General features: G+C 49.9%; 1 protein-coding gene across 1 annotated transcript; it reads left to right on the top strand.

Annotated features, from left to right (window-relative positions):
* The first annotated feature begins 648 nt into the window (after positions 1–648).
* On the top strand, positions 649–24,045 carry B4GALNT2 (beta-1,4-N-acetyl-galactosaminyltransferase 2). Its single transcript, XM_049638151.1, has 10 exons — positions 649–665; positions 905–1,042; positions 6,017–6,123; positions 7,146–7,183; positions 9,258–9,438; positions 10,264–10,350; positions 19,431–19,618; positions 20,564–20,704; positions 23,134–23,353; positions 23,855–24,045. The coding sequence occupies exons 1-10, from the start codon at positions 649–651 to the stop codon at positions 24,043–24,045; spliced, it is 1,308 nt and encodes a 435-aa protein (XP_049494108.1).
* Positions 24,046–24,808: the final 763 nt, after the last annotated feature.

Below are 24,808 nucleotides of genomic sequence, written 5' to 3'. Positions count from 1 at the left end.
CACGGAATCGGAAGCAGGTTCCAGGCTCTGAGCCGTCAGCACAGACCCCGACGTGGGGCTCGAACCTATGAACCGGGAGATCATGACCTGAGCCGAAGTCGGACGCTCAACCGACTGAGCCACCCAGGCGCCCCTCAAGAAAAGAGATTCTAACACAACTTGTTCTTTCGTGTGCCTACAGGTGTGAATTTCTATGGCTCCTCAAGATTTCAGTGTTTCTCTTAGGCCTTGGCACCATTGGGTTTCTGTGCGTAAGAGTGGGGCTCAGTAGGCTCACACCAGAGCTCCCTCCTTCTGCTGTGGCTGACCAGCCGCCGAAGCTTCTACCTGAGGAACGTCTCCGGAACCTCTTTACCTACGACGGAATCTGGTGAGGTTCAAGTCAGTCCACGTTGTTCTGATGTCTACCTTGCTCCCCCTACGGTTTACTGTGCCTCCTGGTGCCCCTTGTACAGCCCCTTCCCCGCCTTCCCGAGCCTGCGCCCGTCGCCAAAGTGAACCAAACCGGGGGACCAGGAAGGGGTTCGGGCTGCAAGGTGCACAGCACCTACCGAAGTCCCTTACAACTACGGAGGGCCTGTCCGGCCAACAGTGTGAGAAAGGGGCAGCCTTTTCCACCCGCTGGCCTCCTCCTCTGGTGGGGCCAAGATGCCCCTGGCATCCATGTGACTCGAGTTTAAAGAAAGTGGGTGCGGGGGATAATTCCAGAGAGGGGACCTTCTCCCCCTTCTCCGTCCCCTCCCCTCCCTGCGTCTCTGGGAGGTGTTGCTGCTGGGATCCCAAGTAAGACCTGGGCGGGTGTGGGAAGGAGATGCCCAGGGTGGACGGTGAACCGCACACCGGGTTTTAGATGGCGGGTTCTCCCCCCTCCCGCCCCCTGTGCACAGCCCTTTTCTGGTTTTAGGCTGTTCCCGAAAAACCAGTGCAAATGTGAAGCCCCCAAAGGGCAGGGAGGCTATAACTTCCAGGATGCCCATGGCCAGAGTGAACTCCCTGCGGTGAAAGCGAGGAGGCGGGCTGAATTTGAACACTTCCAGAGGAGGTAATGCAGACCGGGGCGGGGGGCGGGGGGCTCCTGGGTCTCTCCTGTGTCCTGAGGGTGTGGGTCCCAAGAAAACAGGGAGGATCTCCTCTCTTGCAGGGGCCCCTGGGGGTGTGGGGGAACCGTTAGGAATAAAGCAAGGAGTGAGAACCGAGGAAGATAGAAAATGGTCCGTCCATGAAGACGTATCAAACTTTGCACATCTAGGGCATTTCCTCGTAAGAGTCGAGCAGAGGAATGAAGATAGTCTGAGGCGTCCCTTCTTTCCTTCCTCCCGTCCTTTCCTTTTTTCCAGCAATCATTTATGAATCATAGTGGAAGGCATGCTATAATAAAAAATAAAAAGAACAGAACGACGCTTAGGGACTTGAACTCTGGAACAAGCTGGATGCCAAGTTACCTGACCCCCCCCCCCCAGTACTTAAGTATCTTTATATGAAAAATGGCGATAGAGATACTTCTTTCGGAGGTTTGTGAAGGCTCGTAATGAACATTGTGTTAACACAGCTAGTATCCCGTAAAGGGTCTGACGGACCGAAGCATTGCAAAAATATCACCTACTACTATTATTGTGGTTTACTATTCATATTACTCTTCTTATGGTTCTTACAGGAGATACATGATTCATTAAGAGATACATAAGTCACCTAAATATTAGATGGCACCTATGGAGGTGCCAGTTAAATTTGTGTGGCAGAATGCTACTAAATGCCTAAGATTTAATGGGATGGTGAAGCAAAGTGACCTTGGACTCTGATTTGTATATGAAGCAGGAGTCCCCAGCGTCTCCTGTAAGGGAGCATCTCAGAAGGAAGAGTTAAGGCAGGGCCCAAAGCCTGGGCAGGTGGTGGAGACGGGGGATGAATTTTGTGATGGCTGAATGACAAGAAAGCAGGCGACGGCTGTTGGAACCTAGTAAGTCAAGGGAGGGCTGGTGGTGCATGAACTCAGAGAGGCCAGGAGGCCAGGAGGAAGGGTGCGCATTTTGCTTTCTGAGTAATGCAAGGAATTAGGGTTTTTTTTTTTTTTTTTAATGTTCATTTATTTATTTTGAGAGAAAGAGAGAGAGAGAGGAGAGGGAGAAAGAGAGGGAGAATCCCAAGCAGGCTCCAACTGTCAGCACAGAGCCCCACGCGGGGCTCGATCTCACGAACCATGAGATCACGACCTGAGCCCAGATGGAGAGTCAGACGTTTAACCGGCTGAGCCACCCACGCGCGCCAGAACCAAACGGTTTTTTAAAGTGGCCCGTTCTTACCTGAGATGCTTTTGTAAAACGGGGCTCTGGCTTTTCGGTGCAGAGTACATAGTAGGGAAGGCGGGGCGACCTGTTGAGGAGGCAGCTGGAAGTTACATGTTCCTTCTACTCCTGGGACAGCAGTGTCTCTGGGATGAACGGTCCCCGGGTGCTCAGTTGACTGAGCCTGAGTCATGAGTCAAGGAAGGGGAAGGGTGAGTAGGGCCCCTCCAGGTTTGCTTGTGGGAATCAACTACTACCCGCCCACCCCCCAAACTACATACAAATAGAAGACTCCAGAAAAAGAGATGGGGCAGCGGCAGGAGGCAGCGTTGCGAGTCGAAGAGCCAGGGGAACCCAACAGATGATTCTGGCATGGCTTTGAAGCCTGGCCCCACCTAGCTGCGTGAGGAGCATTCGGGCTCCGCGGTTAACAGTGCGTCTTCCATGTCCCAGCCGGGTGACCTTGGGCGAGCTGCTTACCCTCTTCTGTATAATGGGGACAATAACAGTACCCGGGGTTGTTGGGACCTGTAATGAACTGATCCACGAAAGGGCTCAAAACGGTACCGAGGTTGTAGCCTCAATGAACTGATAGGACAGCAGAGGTCAGAAAAGCGTATAAACAGCCATAACTTGATGTGATAAAGCTGTCACGCCAAGCGGGACCTGTGCCTGGCTCTGCGCCCCGTGGCAGCCTCTGCTTGCCTCCTGCCAGTATTGTGGTTCCCACTGGCTCTCCTGGTCTCCCTTTGCCACTGCCTGTGAGGTCCCTGTAGTCGGGGACTTGAGGTGGCCTCGGCGAGATGCCCGCTCTGGGCGAGGCGCCGAGTTAGGTACCGAGACAGGACTGATCTGAATGCCGCTCCCGGGACGCTCCCAGAGGAACAGAGAGGACACAGTCCGCGTCCACCTCGCTGTCCCTGCCGCTGCTGTAAGGACCACCGAGCCCCAGCCCGGTGCGGGGTGACTGTGGGCGGGCTGTGGCCCACGGAAGGTGGTCAGCAACCCGCGCGGAGCTCAGAAGTTCAGTCCCAAGCTCAGTGTGTTTACAGGACCAGAGGGAGGGCCGGGGAGGGGGGCGATGCCTGAGGAGGGAGAACGGCTTCCCATTCTGGGAATTCCAAAAGGGATGGTTCCAGAAGGCGGCCTTCAGAGCTGGCCTCATTTCTGTGACTGAACAGGTGACCTAGGATTCCGGTTATGGGTGCCTTGGTCCTCCAGGAGTGGGACCTTCTCGTCTCCTTGCCTCCCCTGTAACACAGGGGGGCAACGCGATCACATAGAATAAATAACCCAGAATCTTCGGCCCCTGGTGAATGTCACCTAAGCTGTGCAACTCTCTGGGGGTCGTAGAATGGAGATGATTCATACCTTACATGCTTTCTGCCATGTGAGGGAATTCAGCCAACCCCCATTTGGAGATCACATTATCCTCGGCCAGAGAGCACGTCTGACGTGGGAAGGCATGACAGGGGATCCCCCCCCCGGGATTCCCAAGATCTCTGTGTGCTCTGTCTGTGCCGCGTAATTGTCTGTATCCTTGAAACTATTATCATGATTTTATTTATTTTGAGAGAGAGGGCGCATGAGAGCAGGGGAGGGGCAGAGAGAGAGGGAGAGGGAGAATCCCCAAGTAGGCTCTGTGCTGTCAGCCGGGAGCCCTACCCGGGGGCTTGATCTCACCAACCGTGAGATCATGACATGAGCTGAAATCCAGAGTCTGTCACTTAACCGACTGAGCCACCCAGGTGTCCCTGTATCCTTGAAATTATTGGTGGAGCTTAATATTGGCTAAGATCTCGGGTTCATTTGAGTCTGGTTAGCGCCGTGTTATACTTCAATTAGAAAATGGTGCATGGGGGGGCACTTGGGTGGCCCAGGGGGTTAAGTTTTGGACTCTTGATTTTGGCCCGGGTCACGAGCTCATGGTTTGCGAGTTTGAGCCCCGCATCAGGCTCTGCGCTGACAGCCCCCATTGTGGGGCTCGAACCCATGAGCCCTGAATTCATGACCTGAGCTGAAGCTGGACGCTTAACCGACTGAGCCACCTGGGCACCTCTGCTTAAAAAAAAAAATTTTTTTTCTGTTTATTTTTATTTTATTTTATTTTTTTTTAAATTTTTTTTCAACGTTTTTTATTTATTTTTGGGACAGAGAGAGACAGAGCATGAACGGGGGAGGGGCAGAGAGAGAGGGAGACACAGAATCGGAAACAGGCTCCAGGCTCCGAGCCATCAGCCCAGAGCCTGACTCGGGGCTCGAACTCACGGACCGCGAGATCGTGACCTGGCTGAAGTCGGACGCTTAACCGACTGCGCCACCCAGGCGCCCCTTTTCTGTTTATTTTTGAGAGAGAGAGACACACAGAGTGTGAACAGGGGAGGGAGGGGTAGAGAGAGAGAGGGAAACACAGACTCAGAAGCGGGCTCCAGGCTCTGAGCTGTCAGCACAGAGCCTGATGCGGGGCTTGAACCCATGAACTGCGAGATCATGACCTGAGCCGAAGTCGGACGCTCAACCGACTGAGCCACCCAGGCGTCCCAGCACCCCTGGTTTTTTTTGTTTTATTTTAAGTAATCGGTACACCCACCGCGGGGCTCGAACTCACAACCCTGAGATCAAGAGCTGCATACTCTGCTGAGTGAGCCAGCCAGGGGCCCCTAGGTCATTGTTTTAGAAGCTGCATTTCCCCGATTAATTTTGAAGCAGAGCACGTTTCATATATGTATTCGCCATTTGTAGTGTCTCTTCTGCTAGTTGCCTATTTATATCATTTTCCATTTTAAAATTTTCTCTCTTTTGTATCGTCATAAATACTCGCTACAGTCGTCTGATCTTTCTTCCAGGTGATCTAAATGATACGCTTGGCCACACTGGATCCCTAAAAGGCTGCGTTTCAACCAGATTCCCTTAGTGCCTCAAAGACTCAATCTCACTGGATTCTTCCGCGCTTGCCCTTGACTGAGGTTGTTGCAACAACAAAACCGTATGAAAACTGTCACTGTGTTTGCTCTGAAAATATCAAGGCAACGAATCACGTTTCTTACGATATATCTTCTTTGTGAGTTCAGTGCCAGGAAGAAGTGTATTCACCTCGGGAGTTGTTTGCTTTTGTCTTTTTGATAATAAGACCAGAGTCCTGACTGGCCACCCGTTTGTACCCTGGCTACCAGGAAGTGACCCTGGCATTGGGCTACCGCAGCTGGGTTGGCCCATATGCTCTGATTATTTTGTTTCTTCTTTTTCGCTGGTTGTGATTTGGATTTCGCATGTGCCTTGTTGTAAACTGCCTCGATTCCTTTGTGGGATTCAAGGCTGGAGGGAAGGGCAGGAATAAAGGAGGGAGGGGACGGAGGGGTGCACAGGGCAATCCGCTTTCACTTTCTCCCCCTGGCAGCACAAAGCTCTGGACACAGGTACCACTTTAAGAACTGTCCAGGGTGGGGTGGGGGGGCGCCTGGGTGGCGCAGTCGGTTAAGCGTCTGATTTCGGCTCAGGTCATGATCTCGCGGTCCGTGAGTTCAAGCCCCGCGTCAGGCTCTGTGCTGATCGCTCAGAGCCTGGAGCCTGTTTCGGATTCTGTGTCTCCCTCTCTCTCTGACCCTCCCCTGTTCATGCTCCATCTCTCTTTGTCTCAAAAATAAATAAACGTTAAAAAAAAAAAAAAAAAAAAAGAACCGACCGGGGAGACACGTCAGAGCGGCTGCTAACGGTTCTGGTTCTGTCCCCTGCAGAGAAGGGTTGCCCCGTTCACCGCCGCTGCTGGCTCAGCCCAACCTCCCCTTTGGGTACCCGGTCCATGGGGTAGAGGTGATGCCCCTGCACACGGTTCCCCTCCCAGGTAGGTACGTCTCTGTCTGGAGAGGAGCCAGGCAACTTTCTTAACCCTTCTGAAGCAAAATTGGGGAGTGGAAGGGGACAGTCGTGTATTGAGTGCCTGCTGTGTGCTCAGCACAACGCAGGAAGCTTGGCGTGATTTCCCTGAATGTCGGTCTCACTGCTTCCGCCCCTGGGAATCACCCTCAGTGGTGGTGACCTCCCAGGGGACCCGAGATGACACAGAAGAGGACAGAAATCTGTGTGCCTCAAGGGCTCTTAGGACATCGTTGGCTTTTTGGCGTCCCGTCAATCATGGGAACAGGCCAAGATGAGCCCACCTCCTGGGACAGCATATTGAAAAGAATATTTATGTTGGTTAAAACGCCCCTCCAACGAGGGATTTCTAGACACGTCTCTAGTTCAGGACCACATCCCTGTGAGGTAGATGTTACTTTGCCAATTTCACGGATGATTCCTTTTTTTTATTGTAAAATGTGCATATCCTAAAATTTACCGTATTCATCATTTTGAAGCACACGGGGTTGTGGCATTACATTCTCATCGTTCGGCAACCGGCACCGTCATCTGTCTCCGGAACTTGTTAATCTTCCCCCACTGAAACTCTGTACCCAATTTAATTTTAAGTCCCTTCCCCCCACTGCCTGCGGCAGCCACCATTCAGTAGAATGTCTTGTCTCTGCGAATTTGACTGTTCTAGAAACCTCACATATAGTATGATCCGTTGCGGCCTTCCCTTCAGTAACAGAGATGCCTGGAAAGTGCTGGATTAATTCACAGTCCCCGTCCAGTGCTGAGGGTGGGCATCAGAGGTTTTAGAACCACTGGAATTTGAGGACAGGGGACACCCCCTAACACAACCCCCAGGGAGAGAGGAGTGTTCGGCAGATGCCCTGGATAGGAGGGGACACTGAAGGGGTTCTGGAAGGATGTATAGGATCCACCGGGAGGGTAGGAGCGTCAGGGAACATTTGACACCCTCTCAACTGGTGTGTTTTTTTTCCTCCTTTCATCTGTGTCTTCCAGGCCTTCAGTTTGAAGGACAAGATGCCCCCTTCTATAAGGCAAGTCCCCTTTCCAGCCCCGTTTTGCACTTGGCCTCCTGTCCACACCCTGCTTCCCCAGTGGTGGCTGGTCTCAGATTTTGACAGAGTCTTTATCCAGATTGAACAACTGACATGAGTCCCAGGTGGGGAGAGGAGAAAGGGTGCCTCCAGAAGGCATGATTTTCATGAACTCCAGCGGCCGGAGCTCCGAGGAGGACTTCTAAAGACCTGGGCCATCACAGATGCTGCTGCTTCCGCCTCAAGAGGAAGTGGCGACCACAGCCGTGGCCACGGCCACGGCCACGGCCATGGCTTCTGTGCATGTTGCCTCAGTCAGGGTGAGCTCCGGCAAGACCGATGCTCCGTGCCCTTAGCCTTCCGTGGCCCGCTTAACACGGCTCCAAATCCAGCTCTCCTGCCCGTAGAGCTGATGGGTTGGAGGCAAAAGATATCCAGAGCCCTAATTTGAAAAGGAGTCTGGGAAATGTAGTTTGAGTTTTCCCACCCTGCATGCCAGAGGTTGGAATGGGTGATGAGTGAGCAAATCTGCAAAACTACTCAGTGCCCGATGGCCTGCCCCCCCCCCCGCAAAGTGCCCCCCCCCCCCCCCATGCCCTGCCACTTTCCCAGTACTCTCATATCTTCTTCAGGGTGCCTTTCTGTACCTGAGTTATTTTATATGCATCGTGATAGACTGGTGGCCGACCTCCCCCACCAGAATAGAAGCTTCTGGAAGGTGCGGAGTTGGTTTCATTCACTGCTCTTCTCTCAGTGCCTCTAGTTGGGATCTCAGAAAACACCTGCCCGCTGACCAAAGCGTTCTCAGCAGACGTGACATAACCCAGTGTACGTTTCACAAAAGATGTCTGGATGCACAGAGGACGAGGAGGCAGGAGAGGAGAGGGGCTTTAGGGAGTAGCAATGGGGTGGAGAGAAGGGGACCCGTCCTAGCTACGTGTTGAAGGTAGATCCGGCAGGACTCAGAATAGCAGTGACCTCCATCAGGGACGTCACCGGTTGAATGGATGAAGGCGCCATTCACGAGGCTGGGAGAAGCAGGGAGAGAGTGGAAAACAGGTTGATAGAGAAACATCAATAGTTTGGTCGCGAAGACTTAACTTTGAGTTAGTCGCCTGGGGAATTTCCTAGCAGAGCAAACAGCCGGGCAGTTAGGGCTCAGAGAGATGGGAGCTGGAGGCATCCATTTAAAAAAAAAAAAATTTTTTTTAATTTTTTAAAATTTATTTTTGTGACAGAGAGAGACAGAGCATGAGCAGGGGAGGGGCAGAGAGAGAGGGAGACACAGAATCCGAAGCAGGCTCCAGGCTCTGAGCTGTCAGCACAGAGCCTGACGCGGGGCTCGAACCCACAGACTGTGAGATCATGACCTAGGCCGAAGTCAGACCCTCAACTGACTGAGCCACCCAGGAGCCCCTGGAGACATACATTTTTAAGCCATCAGCCTATGAATGGTATTTAAAGATGCCTCCTCTAGGGGCGCCTGGGTGGCTCAGCTGGTTCAGCATATGACTCTCGGTTTTGGTTCAGGTCATGATCTCGGGGTCTGTGGGATCAAGCCCCGTGGCTGACCGGTGTGGAGCCTGCTTGGGATTCTCTCTCTCTCCCTCTTTTTCTGCCCCTCCCTCGCTCAGGCACATGCTCTCTCTCTCCCTCTCAAAATAAATAAATAAACTTTCAAACATATATACATAAAGCCGCCTCCTCTAGAAGGTGTTGAGTAGGAAGAGAAAAGGGGACAGAACCGAACCCTGAAAAACTCCATTTGGAGGTCAGACGGAGGAAGAGGCAGCCAAAGTCAAAAGAAGCAGCCCGCGGCAGTAGGCAGAAATCTAGAAGCATGGTATCCCGTAAGCCAAGGGATGAGAGAGCAGTGGCCCTGGAACACTCCAGGCCCCAGGACTTGATTCTACTTTGCTGAGAGTAAAGTTACAACTGCCTGCGGTGCCAGACCCCAGCTTTCAGGAGCACCCCGGAGCGCCTCCTCTTTCCCGCCTGTGCCCTGCCCCCTGCTGGCCATCCCGGGTATGTGCCTTTCCTCGCATTCAGCGTCCTTCTACCTCACCCACCCTAGGTCACCCTGACAGCGTCTCTGGGGACACTGAACACCCTTGCTGACACCCCGGACAGTGTGGTGCAGGGCAGAGGCCAGAAGCAGCTGACCGTTTCGACCAGTAACCGGAAGCTTTTGAATTTCGTTCTCCAGCGCCTGACATACACCAGCACAGTGTACCAGCACCCCAGGGTGGATGTGGGTGAGAGCCTGTGCTTGGAGGGCAAAATGCGAAGGGAGCGGGAAAGCAGCCACGGGACCCTCTCAAAGTCCTCCTCCTCCAGGAAGCCCGCCTGCATTTAGCACGCTTGCCTTGCTCCTGTTTCTAACCCTGGATGTCTCACCTTCCCAAATACTGTATTCCATATTATCCCCATGTTGCCACTGACCCCATAGCATGACTGGAAGGAAAGAACACGTACCTCTCTGTGAGGACGGATCATTCGTGCTGTGTACCTGGAAGCCATCGGGCCCTGTTGCCCGTTATCTGTAGCTCTCAGCTGCGGGAGGGGAGGGAAGCAGTCTGCGCATCGGTATCTCGTCCTGGGCACTGACAGGAAAGAGGGATGTGGGGGAACTCCCAGTCCCAAGGGCAGTGGTTTTGTCTCCCACCCCCCACCCCCCACCCCAGGGATTCCCTGGGAGAACAATCCTTGCCGCCCTGATGGCAGCCCCAGGTTCTTTCCGGATGAATTCAAGTCGCTGTTTTCCCTTTGGGGGCGCCTGGGTGGCTCAGTTGATAAAGCATGCCACTCTTGTTCTCGGCCTCGTGGGTCGTGAGTTCGAGCCCCGTGTGAGGCATAGAACTTAATTGAAAAAAAAAAGGGGGGGCAGTCAGCAGGTTGCCCCAGGGACGCACAGCAAGTCAGGTGCCAGAATGCTGTCAACGTTATGGGGTCCTCAGTCTCATCCCAGGCGGGACATTCTCTACCGGGCCTTCACCTGGCTTCAAATCGGCTTCCTTGGGGCAGCGTGGAAAGTGACCCAGACGCGGTGCTGCCCACCTTGCCCTTCTGTCTCCCTCCAGTGAGTCTGGAGTCCAAGTCCTCAGTCGCCAGATTTCCAGTGACCATCCGCCATTCTGTCATCCCCAGGTTGTATGACCCTGGACCAGGTGAGGCCCTTGCCCCCGGGGCTCCAGGGTGGGATCCTGTGGAGCTTTTGGTGACAATCGGAAGGGATCCCCGCCCCCCACCATCCCCTGAGAGGTGGAGGAGGAGATTCAATGAAAATAACAGCTCTGATTGGATTCCTGACAAACAAGCTTTGCTTGGTGGGGGTGGGGGTGGGGTGGGGGGCTGATTCGAGGACACACGCTCCTAATATCGCTTAATCATATTTAACTTATTATATGGTTGGGCTTATTTTGAAAAAAACAAAATGAATGACAACGTCTTAATAAGTAATAGTAACAAGAACAGAATGGTACTAGAACGTGGCTAGATGTATCAATGGAGTCCAACTGGAAATCCAGAAACGACCATGTTAGAATTCTACCATGTAACGAAGGCAGCTTTTCAAATTAAAGGGCAAAAAAAGATGGATTAGCCAAGAAATCCCATGGGACAGCTGTGGAGCTACGTGGAAGATAGAAAGTTGAATCTGTCTTACAGCTCATACCAAGAGAGATTCCAAATTGATCAAATATCGCATATTTTTAAGTGCCAGAGCAAAAAAAAAAAAAAAAAAAATCCATGGAGTGAAAAAAAAGCAATCCTAGAATATAAGACCTTTCTATACGTCACAAAACGCAAAGGCCAGAAAGGAAAGACTACTCACGTAAAATACCCAAAATTGTTCAATGTTTTTATGGCAGAAACCCACCAAAGGCAAAGGCAAATGACAAAGAACAAATTGGGAAAAAAAATATATCTTCAGCACGCATTAAAGTCAAAGGTGTGCTTTTATTTGCAAGCGCCTGTGAATCAATAAAAACGCCTAATAAGCCAGGGCACCCGGCTGGCTCAGTCGGTGGAGGGTGTGTCTCTTACTCTGGGGGTTGGGAGTTCGAGCCCCAGGCTGGGTGCAGCGATTACTTAAATAAATACATGTTTGAAAAAAACACCTACTTGGGAATGCAAGCTGGTGCAGCCACTCTGGAAAACAGTATGGAGGTTCCTCAAAAAAGCTAAAAAGAGAATTACCCGAAGACCCAGCAATTGCACTACTAGGCATTTATCCAAGGGATACAGGTGCTGTTTCGAAGGGACACATGACCCCCCATGTTTATAGCAGCACCATCCACAATAGCCAAAGTATGGAGAGAGCCCAAATGTCCATCGATGGATGAATGGATAAAGAAGATGTGGTATGTACATGCAATGGAGTATTACTTGTCAACCATAAAGAATGAAATCTTGCCATGTGCAACTGTGTGGATGGAACCGGAGGGTATTATGCTAAGTGAAATTAGTCAGAGAAAGACAAAAATCATATGACTTCACTCATATGAGGACTTTAAGAGACAAAACAGAGGAACATAAGGGAAGGGAAACAAAAATCATATAAAAACAGGGAGGGGGACAAAACAGAAGAGACTCATAAATATGGAGAACAAACTGAGGGTTCCTGGAGGGGGTATGGGAGGGGGGATGGGCTAAATGGGTAAGGGGCATTAAGGAATCTACTCCTGATATTATTGTTGCACTATATGCTATTTGGATATAAATTTCGATGTAAATTTTAAAAAAGAAAAAAAAATTGAAAAAATAAGAAAAAAATGCCTACTAAGCCGATGGAAAAATACACAGCTTGCTACAGATTAAATCCAACAATACTTTCAGCCATTAAAATATGTACTCAGTCCCACGCTTAAAAAAAAGCACAAATGTGAAATACATTCATATCAGAAAGGATTGGAGGAGGAGTGGGGGGAAGGCACTGTTTGAAAAAATTTTTTAATCTTTATTTATTTTTGAGAGAGAGAGAGAGAGAAACAGAGCATGAGCGGGGGAGGGGCAGAGAGAGAGGGAGACACAGAATCCGAAGCAGGCTCCAGTCTCTGAGGTGTCAGCACAGAGCCCGATGCGGGGCTCGAACTCACGAACTGCGAGATCATGACCTGAGCCGAAGTCAGACACTTGAAGGACTGCGCCATCCAGGTGCCCCAGGGAGCAGGCATTCTTATGCCTGGTGTAAATTGGCATAGCCTTTCTGGAGGTAGTTTGGCAATATCTATCAACATTTGGGATGTGTACTCCCTTCGGGCCAGCAATGACACTTCTAGAAATTATCATGCTATACTTATATCTGTGTGAAATGACGTTTGTTTGAGGTTCTTTATTGCAGCAAAAACCTGAGTAGTGGGATGCATTGGTTAGATCAAGTGGGGTCCATCCATATAATGAAATTCCACGCAGTGGCATTCTGAAGGAGGGAAGGGGGAAAACAGGAGGAGATTTTTTTTTTTTTTATGCTGGTACAAAATGATTTCCAAGTTATAGGCGGGTACAGAAGAGAGGGAAGGGTAAGCTACCATGTCTGTAAAAAGGAAGAGAGGAAAAAAAATGCATCTACATTTATTGCTGGATTAAGGAAAAACGAACAAGACGTTGGTAACATTGGTTGCCTCCTGGTTTCCTCATTGGGGGACAGAGATGGGAAGAAATTGTTTCATGGTATAACGTTCGATATATTCAGAATTTTGAACCGCTTGGCATTTTTTGAATATATTATGTATGTATTCAAAGTCTACTCTATCCAAATAGAGTCTATTCAAAATACAAATTGAATTACTATTTAAGGGTAATAGCATGAAATATCCAGGGAGAAGGATTTAAAATATTTGCCTAACACAACTATCTCAAAAATAAGAGAATTAAGTACAAGAAAGTCACATAATTTGTTTTCCTTTTTGGCTTCAGGTTTGCTTTAAAGACAAGGTGTTATTTTTAGGTAGAAACTTCCACAATCTTATCCCCCTCCCTTCTGTTAACAAATGATCACATACATCTTTCTTTTCCTGGTTTTTGTACATTTCATATGTAAATTTCTATTCCCACCCGCATGTGTGTGTGCGCGCACACGCATAGAGCATTGAGCGTGGTTTTGAGCTGTTCATAAAAGTTATCGTACCTTATGGTATGAAGTTCTAGATTCTGACCTTTTGTCAATCTGCGGCTTGTCTTTTGATTTTGTTTCTGGCGTCGTTTGTTATGTGAAAGTTGTATCCTTTAATGTAGTAGAAGTGATTTTTTTTTCTAGCTTTTGCTTTTTGTGCTTTGCTCAAGAAACTCTTCCCTACCTTGAAGCCATAACGATATTTTCCTGTATTTTTTTTTTTTTCAAAGTTGTACGTTTGGCTTTTCACATGTCGATATTTAATCCCCGGGCAAGTTATTTTTATGTGTGGTATGTGCTGGGGATCTGATTTTTTTGTATATGAATAGCATATCGTCCCCACACCATATATTAATGAGCCTATCTATCCTCCTCCTCCATGGCTTGTGTGACCAGTCTGTCACATACCAAGTTTCATATATGCAGGGGTCTGAATCTTGGCTTTGTTGGGTTGCATTGGTCTGTTTCTCCTTGGGCCAATCCCATAAGACTTCAGTAAGCTGTATAATAAGTTTTACATCTAGTGGGGATAAAATCTATACTTCAGGGGGCGCCTGGGTGGCTTAGTCAGTTAAGCGTCCGACTTTGGCTCAGGCCAGTGATCTCGCAGTTTGTGAGTTCGAGCCCCGCGTCCGGCTCTGTACTGACAGCTCGGAGCCTGGAGCCTGTTTCGGATTCTGTGTCTCCCTCTCTCTCTGACCCGCCCCCTCTCTGTCTCTCTCTGTCTCAAAAATAAATAAACATTAAAAAAAATTTTTTTTAAATCTATACTTCAGGATGACTGTACTTCGTTTGCACCATTTTCTTAGCTCTTCTTGGTGTTTGACTTTTCCATTAGAATTTCAGGACCCTCTCATCAAGCTCCTCCAAAATCCCTTGAAATTTTGATTAGCATATCATAGAATTTATAGATGATTTAGAGATGAGTTGGCAACTTGGTAAAGTTGAATATTCTCAGTCACGAATCTGGTATACCTTTCCATCTTATGGTTTCTGCGATAGTCTCTTCATAAGCTCTTCAATAATTAATTTATTTTGTAATTTTATTCGTAAAGAAATTGCACACATTTTGTTGGATTTAGTCTTAGGTGCTCTATGTTTTTTATTGTTATTGTGAATTGAATCTTTTTCTTCTTTAAAAAAATTTTTTTTAATGTTCATTTATTTTTGAGAGAGAGAGTATGAGTGAGGGAGGGGCAGAGAGAGAGGGAGACACAGAATCTGAAGCAGGCTCCAGGCTCCGAGCTGTCAGCACAGAGGGCGACGCGGGGCTTGAACCCACGAACCACGAGATCATGACCTGAGCCTAAGTTGGACGCTTAACCCACTGAGCCACCCGGGCTGTCCCTGGATCTTTTTCTTCTACCTCTTGATTCGTTGTTGCTAGTATACAGGACAGCAGTGTTTTGTTTTGTTTTGTTTTTTTTTTTGAGAGACAGAGAGAGAGAGCACACAAGCGGGGAAGATGGGCAGAGGGAGGGAGAGAGAGAACCTTAAGCAGGCCCCATGCTCAGCAGAGACTGTGACGTGGGGCTCGATCCCGTGACCGTGAGATCACGACCTGAGCCAAAATCGAGAGTTGGACGTTTGACTGACTGAGCCCCAGGACATCAGTGACTTTCGAACGTTGGGCTCATAAAAAGAATCTTTGCTGCCCTCTTATTGATGATGTGTTTAAACACAGAGTCTCTTAGATAAGTACTGATTTTTTTTTGTCCCTTCCTTTGCTTTTAATTCTTATACTTTTTTTTTTCTTGTCTTATTCCATTTGGCAAAAACTTCCGGTATAGGGTTGAATAGTGGCAGTGAGTCCTAGAGGGTGATTTGACTTGTTCCTGAGCAATCTAGTGCTACACTATTAATGTTTGCTGTGTGGGAGTGGTAAATGTATCAGGCTAAGAAAGTTATTTCCTTCTGTTTCTATTGCCAAGGCTTTTTCTGTTTCTACCTTCTATTTTCTGTTTTCTTACTAAGAGTTTTTATTATGGATGAGTGTTGGATTTTAATCAGATAATTTATCTGCATCCGTTGAAATAATTTTTCTCCTTTAATTGGGTTCATGTAGTGATTTACATTGGGTGATTTTCTTTTTTTCTTTTTCTTTCTTTCTTCCTTTCTTTCTTTCTTTCTTTTTCTTTCTTTTCTTTCTTTTTCTTTCTTTTCTTTCTTTTTTTCTTTCTTTCTTTCTCTTTCTTTCTTTCTTTCTTTCTTTTTTTTTTCTTTCTTTCTCTTTCTTTCTTTCTTTCTTTCTCTGAGGGAGAGAGAGCACGTGAGTGGGGGAGAGGGGGAGCGGGAGAGGGAGAGAGAGAATATTAAGCAGGCTCCACACCCAGCATGGAGTCCAACGTGGGGCTCGATCTCACGGTTGTGAGATCATGACCTGAGCTGAAATCAAGAGTTGGACCCGTAACTGACTGAGCGACCCAGGAGTCCCTGATTAATTTCCTGCAGCGGAATATCCTCACGTTTCTGGAACAAACCCATTTTTTTTTAAACTGTTTTATTCTATTTATTTATTTCAAGTAATCTTGATGCCCAATGTGGGACTCTTGATCTTGGGCCAAGAATCACATGCTCTACAGATTGAGCCCGCCAGGCGCCTCTGCAACAAACCCATTTTTTTTTTTAAATATAATTTATTTTCAAGTTAGCTAACATACACTGTGCTCTTGGCTTTGGGAGTAGATTCTCATGATTTATCGCTTCCATACAACAGCCAGTGCTCATCCCAACAAGTGCCCTCCTCAGTGCCCATCACCCGTTTTCCCCTCTCCCCCACCCCCATCAACCCTCAGTTTGTTCTCTGTATTTAAGAGTCTCTTATGGCTTGCCTCCCTCCCTCTCTGTTTGAAACGACTTTTTCCCTTTCCCTTCCCCCACGGTCTTCCGTTAAGTTTCCCAAATTCCACATATGGATGCAAACATGTGACATCTGTCTTTCTCTGACTTCACTCAGCCGAATACCCTCCAGTTCCATCCACGGCAACAAACCCATTTGGATGGCAGTGTGCCATTTGACTAAATGCTGAATTAAATTTGCTACTATTTTGTTTAGGATTCTTGCGCCTGTGTTCAAAACTGAGACTATCTTGTCTGGTAATGTCCTTGCCTGGTTTTGTTATCTATATTATACAGTCTCATAAAATGAGTTGAGTAGCTCTCCTTTTTTTTTTTTTTAAACTAATTTTCTGAAATGAATTGTAACAATACAGGAATTACAGGTCCCTTGAAGTTTTTTTCTTTTAGCTTGTCTGGTCCTTGTGTCTTTTTTCTTTTCTTTCTTTCTTTTCCTTTCTTTCTTTTTTTCTTTTTGTCTTTGGTCTAAGTTTGCGGGGGACGTGTTTGGGGGTTAAGGGAAGGAATGTGAGTGGGAAGAAGCGAGAGAAAAAGGAGAAATTTTAAAATATCAACACCCTGTGTCTTTAGTGCTTATTGATCTGTATGTACATTGAGTCCGTTTTTAAGTGTTTCTATAGGATTATCCATTTGATATAAAATCACCAATTTGGGGTCATAAAAGTTGTTCATAGCATTCTCTTTTGCTTTTAAAAATATTCTAATACATGTGAAGTCACGTCCCTCTTTTGGTTCTTACCATTTATTTTCTATAATTTTGAGTTGTTTTCATATCCAAATATTTTCATTTCACTTATGCCTGATTTATTTCATATTTTCTTTTTCATACATGTGATTCTGTTATTTCTTGCCTCAAAGATTAAAAAAAAAAAAATGGGGCACCTGGGTGGCTCAGTCGGTTAAGCGTCTGACTTTGGCTCAGGTCATGATCTCACAGTCCATGAGTTCAAGCCCCGCATCGGACTCTGTGCTGATAGCTCGGAGCCTGGAGCCTGCTTCAGATTCTGTGTCTCCCTCTCTCTCTGCCCCTCCCCCACTCATGCTCTGTGTCTCCCTGTCTCAAAAATAAATAAACATTAAAAAAAAGAACAAAATATTAAAGATTAAAAAGAAAATTTAACGTTCATTTTTGGGAGAGAGAGAAAGAGAGAGAGAGAGAGAGAGCGAGCATGAATGGGGGAGGGGCAGATCGAGACGGAGACACAGACTATGAAACAGACTCCAGGCTCTGAGCTGTCAGCACAGGGCCCGATTTGGGGCTCGAACCCATGAACCGCGAGATCATGATCTGAGCCAAAGCTGGACGCTTAACTGACTGAGCTACCCAGGTGCCCCATATTGCTTCAAAATTTTAAGCATTCTCATTTTAAATCGTTTTTGGATTCCTCTGTTATTGCCAGTCTATCCGGAATGGGTTCGTCTCTATGTGGTCGATCCGTGGTAGACTCATTGGCTGTTGTTCATCCTAATTTTTCTTTGGGTGTTTTGTAATTTTTGTGGGTGAGCTCATCCTGAGTAGGAGATTTTGCTTGCTTGTTTTGTTTTCTCTCTCCCTTCCCTCTCCGGACTCTGCCTCATGGTGATATCGGGGTTATGGAAGACCCAGTTTCTGGGCCCGACGGTGGCGTGGCACAGGTCATGGCTGGGGGGGGGGGTGGCGTCATTTCTGTTTGGGCCCAGACGTGTGTGCAGGGCTGATAGCCGTCCTGGGGTTCCTTGCCTGGCAGGGAGTAGGTGGCGAGGGATGGAGGGTGTGCAACTTAGCTCCATTCTGTGGCTTCTAGCAACAAGCCCGGCTCTGGGGGCGCCTGGGTGGCTCAGTCGCTCAAGCGTCTGACTCTCGATTTGAGGTCGTGATCTCAGCGTTTGTGGGATGGAGTGCACCACTGGGCTCTGTGCTGACATCGCGGAGCCTACTTATGACTCTTTCCCTCCCCATCTCTCTGTGCCCCTCCCCCCAACACGCACAAAATAAATAAATAAACACTAAAAAAAAAAAAAAAAAAAAAGCCCGGCTCTGGACCCGCACGTCCCATGAGACACCTTAATTCCGTCACCCCTCAGAATCAGCCTCCGCCGCTGCTTCTGGTTCCAGAATGCAGCAGGCCCCAGCTCCAGCCCCGCTCAACTGCTTTTTATTTCTGTTCCTTGGGAACTAACGTGTGCTTTGGAGCATGGCTATATCTTTGTATCTTTATGATGGCTCTGTATCGGGAAAACTAAGGAATCTCGAACAGAAAGCTACGCCACCAACTTAGCCAGGAGTCCCCTACCTTGACCACATCCTACAGTAATTCGTGCCCCGGGTTCTCTCTTTCCCATAGAACAAAAGAACCAGAGGTGTCTTGTGGGCCAAGGAAAGGGAGGAAATGATTCATTTGACAGGCCCTTGAACACGATTTACTTGACCCTTTCCACCGCTCACTTTTCTCTCACTCCCTCAGACCCGAGGGGAGCTGACGTAATGGTGCAACAGGTGTTTACAAAAGGGGTTTCTGGAATGATGACGTCTGTCATTCTGAGAAGGAGCGCTGCAGTAGGGATCTGGAGCTGTCGCCCACAAGCCATGGGCGGGGTGATGGCTTTCAGCATGTTTTTATAATATTTTTGCTTCCCTTCCCTTATGTTCATCTGGGTTTTTTTTTTTTTTAATCTTAAGTTCCTCAAATGAGTGAAGTCATATGATGTTTGTCTTTCTCTGACTAATTTCGCTTAGTGTGATACCCTCCGGTTCCATCCACGTGGCTGCAAATGGCAAGATTTCACTCTTTTTGGCTGCCGAGTAATACTCCATTGTATAGATATCCCACATCTTCTTTATCCATCCATCCATCGATGGACATTTGGGCTCTTTCCATACTTTGGCTATCGTCGATAGTGCTGCTATAAACATGGGGGGGGGGGGGACGTGTCCCTTCGAAACAGCACCTGTATCCCTTGGATAAATGCCTAGTAGTGCAATTGCTGGGTCGTAGGGCGGTTCTATTTTTAACTTCTTGAGGAGCCTCCATACTGTTTTCCAGAGTGGCCGCACCAGTTTGCATTCCCACCAGCGGTGCGAAAGAGATTCCCTCTCTCCGCATCCTCACCAACAACTGTTGTTGCCTGAGTCGTTCATGTGAGCCATTCTGACAGGTGTCAGGTGGTATCTCATGGTGGTTTCGATTTGTATTTCCCTGAGGATGAGTGAAGTTGAGCATTTTTTCATGTGTCGGTTGGCCATCTGGATGTCTTCTGTGGAGAAGTGTCTGTTCATGACATCCACCCTTTCTTGGCCAGAGAGGAAGCTCAGAGACCTGGTGACCATCGCCACCAAAACTTTCCTCCGTCCCCACAAGCTCATGACCATGCTCCGGAGCATTCGGGAGTTCTACCCAGACTTGACCGGGATCGTGGCCGATGACAGCAAGGAGCCCCTGAAGATTAAGGACGACCCTGTGGAGTATTACACCATGCCCTTTGGGAAGGTGTGTCCCCGGCAGATGGGGAGGCATCTGGGTCCTGGGACCCAGAGTCAGTTCTTCCCTGGAGGGGGCTGCCTGAGTGGCCTTCCCAAGGAAGCCCGATTCGGGGGGGGGGGAGGGGGTGGGGCTCTTCTCTGAGCCCCGTTGCTGACTCCACCTTCACAGAGAAATCGGGTCACTCTTACTTTTCTGCACTAACGAGGTGATCAGTCCGTCTTTCCTCACGCTTGGTGTGGACATTAGTCTTTCTAAGTGACTTGAGGTGTCGGACATCCTAAGGATTCCTGACCTGCAGATTCAAGAGCAGAGAACCTCGTGATCCCTATGATTCCACCCAAGCTAGAGGCACTCTCCCTCTCTCCCTTTCTCTCTCCTTCACATACCCTTTCCTGCAAGGACACACAGAAAGAAAAGGGGATGATATATACCATAGCGTCCTACCCTCCAACACTTTCCAGGCACCAGGAGGGGAAGTGGAAAGAGAGTCACAGAGTCAGGCGAGAAAGGACTCCGGTCACCCCACATTGGCCCTGGGACCAACGAAGGGCTTCCTGGCCTTTTCTTTTCTTTTTTTTTTTTTTTTAACGTTTATTTATTTTTTGAGACAGAGAGAGACAGAGCATGAACGGGGGAGGGTCAGAGAGAGAGAGGGAGACACAGAATCGGAAGCAGGCTCCGGGCTCTGAGCTGCCAGCCCAGAGCCCGACGAGGGGCTCGAACCCGCGGACCGCGAGGTCACGCCCTGAGCCGAAGTCGGACGCTCCACCGACTGAGCCGCCCAGGCGCCCCTCTTGGCCTTTTCTTCATATCAACCTCTGATTCAGGGAGTCCCTGTCCTTCCTCCCGTTTGGGGTGCAGCCTGGCTGTTGGGAATTTAGCAAGCTCCCGGGGGATTCTAACACGCGCCCGGGGCCGGCAACCTCTGCTCTCCCCTCATTCCACCCGCAGGGCTGGTTCGCCGGTAGGAACCTGGCCATCTCTCAGGTCACCACCAAATACGTTCTCTGGGTGGATGATGATTTTCTCTTCAATGACAAGACCAAGATTGAGGTGCTGGTGGATGTCCTAGAGAAAACGGAACTGGACGTGGTAAGGCTGAGATGCCGCTTTTTACCCGCCCCCCCCCCCCCCCACTGCAATCTGTAGAGACAGCCAAGAGAGGGAAGGGGAAGGGGAGGGAAGAGAGGTAGGGGCAGGGGAGGGAGGGCTCCCGGGAGGGCGAGGGGCTCATGCAGGAGATGGGTAAGCCAGCACAGCTCGGGTTGAGAGCGCCACACCGGGGATCAGGAGGTGTGCGGCCTCCGTCTCTGCCTCCATATTTACTTTTCTTTGAGTAAATGACCCCCCCGCCCCACCCCTGCTCCGCTCCTAACCCTTGTTCTATCTTTAAAACGGTGTGTTTATGGGATCACTTCTAACTTCCTCCCTGGACCGGTGTGAGGGGAAACAGAGCAGTGCTCTCTGTTGCTGTCACACGCCATTGATTTGTTTTATTGTATTATTATTATTATTTGTAAACACTTTTATTGTTTGTTTATTTTTGAGAGGGTCCGAGCTTGAGCGGAGGAGGGGCAGAGAGAGGGGGGAGACACAGAATCGGAAGCAGGCTCCGGGCTCCGAGCTGTCCGCACAGAGCCCGACGCGGGGCTCGAACTCAAGGACCTGAGATCCGTGATCTCACGGATCTCACGGATCTCACGGTCGTGAGATCACGACCTGAGCCGAAGTCGGCCGCTTCACCGACTGAGCCCCCCCCAGGCGCCCTTCTGTCACACATCATTAAAAAAAAATGTGAAGGGTACAACGTTTTTAAAAGCGTACGTAGCCTTATTGAGGTTAAAAAAAAAGAGGAAGAAGAAGGAGAAAGAAGGGACGCCTGGGTGGCTTAGTCAGTTAAGCATCCGACTCTCGATTTGGCTTAGGTCACGATCCCAGGGTTGTGAGATCGAGCCGTGCGTCAGGCGCTGCTCTGAGCGTGGAGTCTGCTTGGGATTCTCTCTTTCCCTCTGCCCCTCTCCCCTGCTCTCTCTGGCTGTATTGTAATTTAGTCCACTTAAAGCTCAGAGGGTCTATTTGCTGAAGGAAGAAGGAAAGAAGTGGTGATTCTTCTCTCCTCTCGGGGGGGGGGGGGGGCAGGGGCAGAGCAGGGGAAGGGAGGCAGCTCGAGACCCAAGGCCCCTTGCAAGAGGGCCGGCAGTGGTGACTCCACAAAGGGGCCCTTGTGCACGCAGGCTGCTGCGGGCCTGCACCCAAGCACTGCTCCGCCTCGCGGGAGGGAATGACTTACCTTCTGGAAAGAGCGAGCTTGCTGTAGGGTAAGCAGAGCAGACTTGTCTGCCCTTTGGACATGGTGCTTTCTGCTCCCACCAGCGAGATTTCTTGGGGTGAGCAGGAGTGAAAAGGTCAGGGGCGCCTGGGTGGCTCGCTTGGCTAAGCGTCCGACTTCAGCTCAGGTCGTGATCTCCTGCTTTGTGAGTTCGAGCCCCACATCAGGCTCATCTGCCGTCAGCCTGGAGCCTGCTTCGGATCCTGTGTCTCCCTCTCTCTCTCTCTCTCCTCCCTTGCTCACTCTCTCTCTCTCTCTCTCTCTCCCCGAAATAAATAAACATTTTTTAAGAAGGAAGGAATGAAAAGATCAACGGACCTTGCTGGTGTGTGGAAAGGCATGTTGCGACAGCAAAAAGAGTGAATCCAAGGGATAGTATGAAGGGTAGATACGGAACAGGTGTGATCCTTGTTTCTATTTTTATCTTTTTACATTTCTAAAAATGTTTATTTATTTTTGAGAGAGAGAGAGAGAGAGAGAGAGCGCAAGCAGGGGAGGGGCAGAGAGACGGGGAGACACAGGATCTGAAACAGGCTCCAGGCTCGGAGCCGTCAGCTCAGACCCCGACACGGGGCTCGAACGCGGTAACGGTGAGATCATGACCTGAGTGGAAGTCAGATGCTTAAGCCAGGCGCCCCAGGCGTGATTCTGGTAACTGATGTGGTTTGGAGTGTTGGGGTTTGGAGCCGATGGGCCAAGAAAGAATTCTTGAGACACCTTCGGTGCAAAAATGTGTTTTTATTATAGCACAAGGAGGGGACCCTTAGGCGTTACAAGTGTGTGAGAAGCGACTGGTTATATGAGAGTTTCTGTCCTCTGGAGAGGAGGGTGGCATGAGGGTCCCAGGAAATCGACTCTATATGTTTCTGAGATTACTTTTTCCTTGTAAATCAACAGAGTTGCAAACCGAGGGGGACTCAGGTCCCGCAGGACCGTGATCTCTATCGGTTAGCCATTTGTTTTCGCCTCTCCTTTGTTCTTGGGCAGGAGTGCCTGAGGAACCTCGCGCACATCCCACCGTGGCTGTGGGGGTGGGGGGTGGGGTGGAGGGTGTCAGCTTCTGCTTTGCCCTCAGCCTGCCTTTTGCTCCCTCATCAGTGACTGAGGTTCAGTCCAGGAAGGCTTCCTGGCAGAGGCAACCTGAATATCAAGTCTGTGTTCTCTGACGCGCGTCTCTCTGCCCACGGGTCAGGTAGGTGGCAGTGTGCTCGGGAACGTGTTCCAGTTTAAGCTGTTGCTGGAGCGGAGTCAGAATGGGGACTGTCTTCACCGGAGGCCAGGCTCTTTCGGACCCCTGGATGGCTTCCCCCGCTGTGTGGTGACCAGCGGCGTGGTCAACTTCTTCCTGGCCCACACAGAGCGACTGCAGAGAGTTGGCTTCGACCCCCGCCTGCGGCGAGTGGCTCACTCAGGTGGGGAAGAGCTGGAGGGGTGAGGAAGGTTCTGGCCTCTGGACTTGACCTCAGGAGTCTGTTCTTTCCAAGGGACATGCACCACCGATCGTGGTCCTTGCCTGCCACGCTGGGCCTCTCTCCCTTTTCCCCCAGACAAGGTCTCTCTTGCCTCCCTTCTCCCCCCTCGTTTTGCCTCTTATCCCCCAACGGCTGCTCCCATGTGAGACGCCCTCCCCCTATAGGCCGGTCCCCTCCCTCGTTCCCCTCTTGCTCCCTCAGTTCGGACGTTCATAGTTCTGTCCAGCCAGAAAGCTGATCTGTGTCTCTCTGTGTCTCTCTGTGTCTCTGGCCACATCCCTGAGAAACATGCTTATGAATTCCTTCGCACTCATCAGCCTGGCAGGTGGCTTTGCATGGGCTCCACCTCCTGAGGGGTATAAACTGTGCCCCGCCCCCCTGCCCGGACCCTGGGATATGGCCCCGGGGTCTCTCCAGCTGATGTTCTCCCTCTCTTCACAGAGTTCTTTATTGATGGGCTCGGGAGCTTGCTTGTGGGGTCGTGCCCAGAAGTGATCATAGGTCACCAGGCCCGTTCTCCAGCGGCGGACCTGGAGACGATGTACAGCACGTTCCGGACCAACACCCACGACCAGATCCGGTTCAAGCTGGCTCTCCATTACTTCAAGAACCATCTCCAGTGCTCCACATAAAGGCGCCCGGGCATCAGGAATGCTCTAGACGTACCCGTCGTGGGACCCAGAACAGCGGGACTGGTGCTGGGGATACCCAAGTATAGACTCCTGAGAAGACGGATGTTGGAAAGAATAAGCCAGCGGGTGGGGCAGATGAGTCAGGCTCAGGGACGAGAAATGCCCGTCAGAGCCTAAGGGTCGTTAGAAAGGGACCAACCCCCCGACAAGGGCAATAGAGGCACATCAACAACAGTCATTATTTGTTTGTAGGACGCGTTACCAGTTAGGGACACACAGCATCTCGCATCGTCTCATTTGACCTCACGCAAAAGAGTCCATTGTGGGTTGTATCCTTGGTTGAAAGGGTGACTGCTGGCGTTTTGAGGGTTATTCGGTAGAAGTTATGTCATGGTCAATGGCACCACTTCCGGCATCCACAAATGTTTATTTGTTGTCACCCTGGGGGCTCCGATAATGTGAATGACGCAGGGTCCTTGCCTTCAGGAGGCTGCAGCCTGGTCCAGTCGAGTCCGCTAAGCGGAATCATGCAGCCAGGTTTGGAGAAGCGGAGGAGGAAGGGTGACCAGTGCCCGGGCAGCTGAGGAAGGTTCTGTGAAGTGAGCTTGTCGGGAGGCTGGAAGCCGAGGGGATTCAGGCAGCAGTGGGGTTGGGGGGGGGGGGACAGCGCTGGAGTCCACCGTCCGCCAGAACAAAGGTTTCCCTGGCATCAGACTCACCACCGCAAGGACACATTTCCAGAACGCCAGGGATTGAACTCCGA

This window comes from Panthera uncia, chromosome E1, assembly GCF_023721935.1.
Source record: "Panthera uncia isolate 11264 chromosome E1, Puncia_PCG_1.0, whole genome shotgun sequence".
NCBI classification, from domain to species: Eukaryota; Metazoa; Chordata; class Mammalia; order Carnivora; family Felidae; genus Panthera; species Panthera uncia.
Note: the sequence above shows the minus strand (reverse complement) of the source record. Positions and strands in the feature narration are given on the sequence as shown.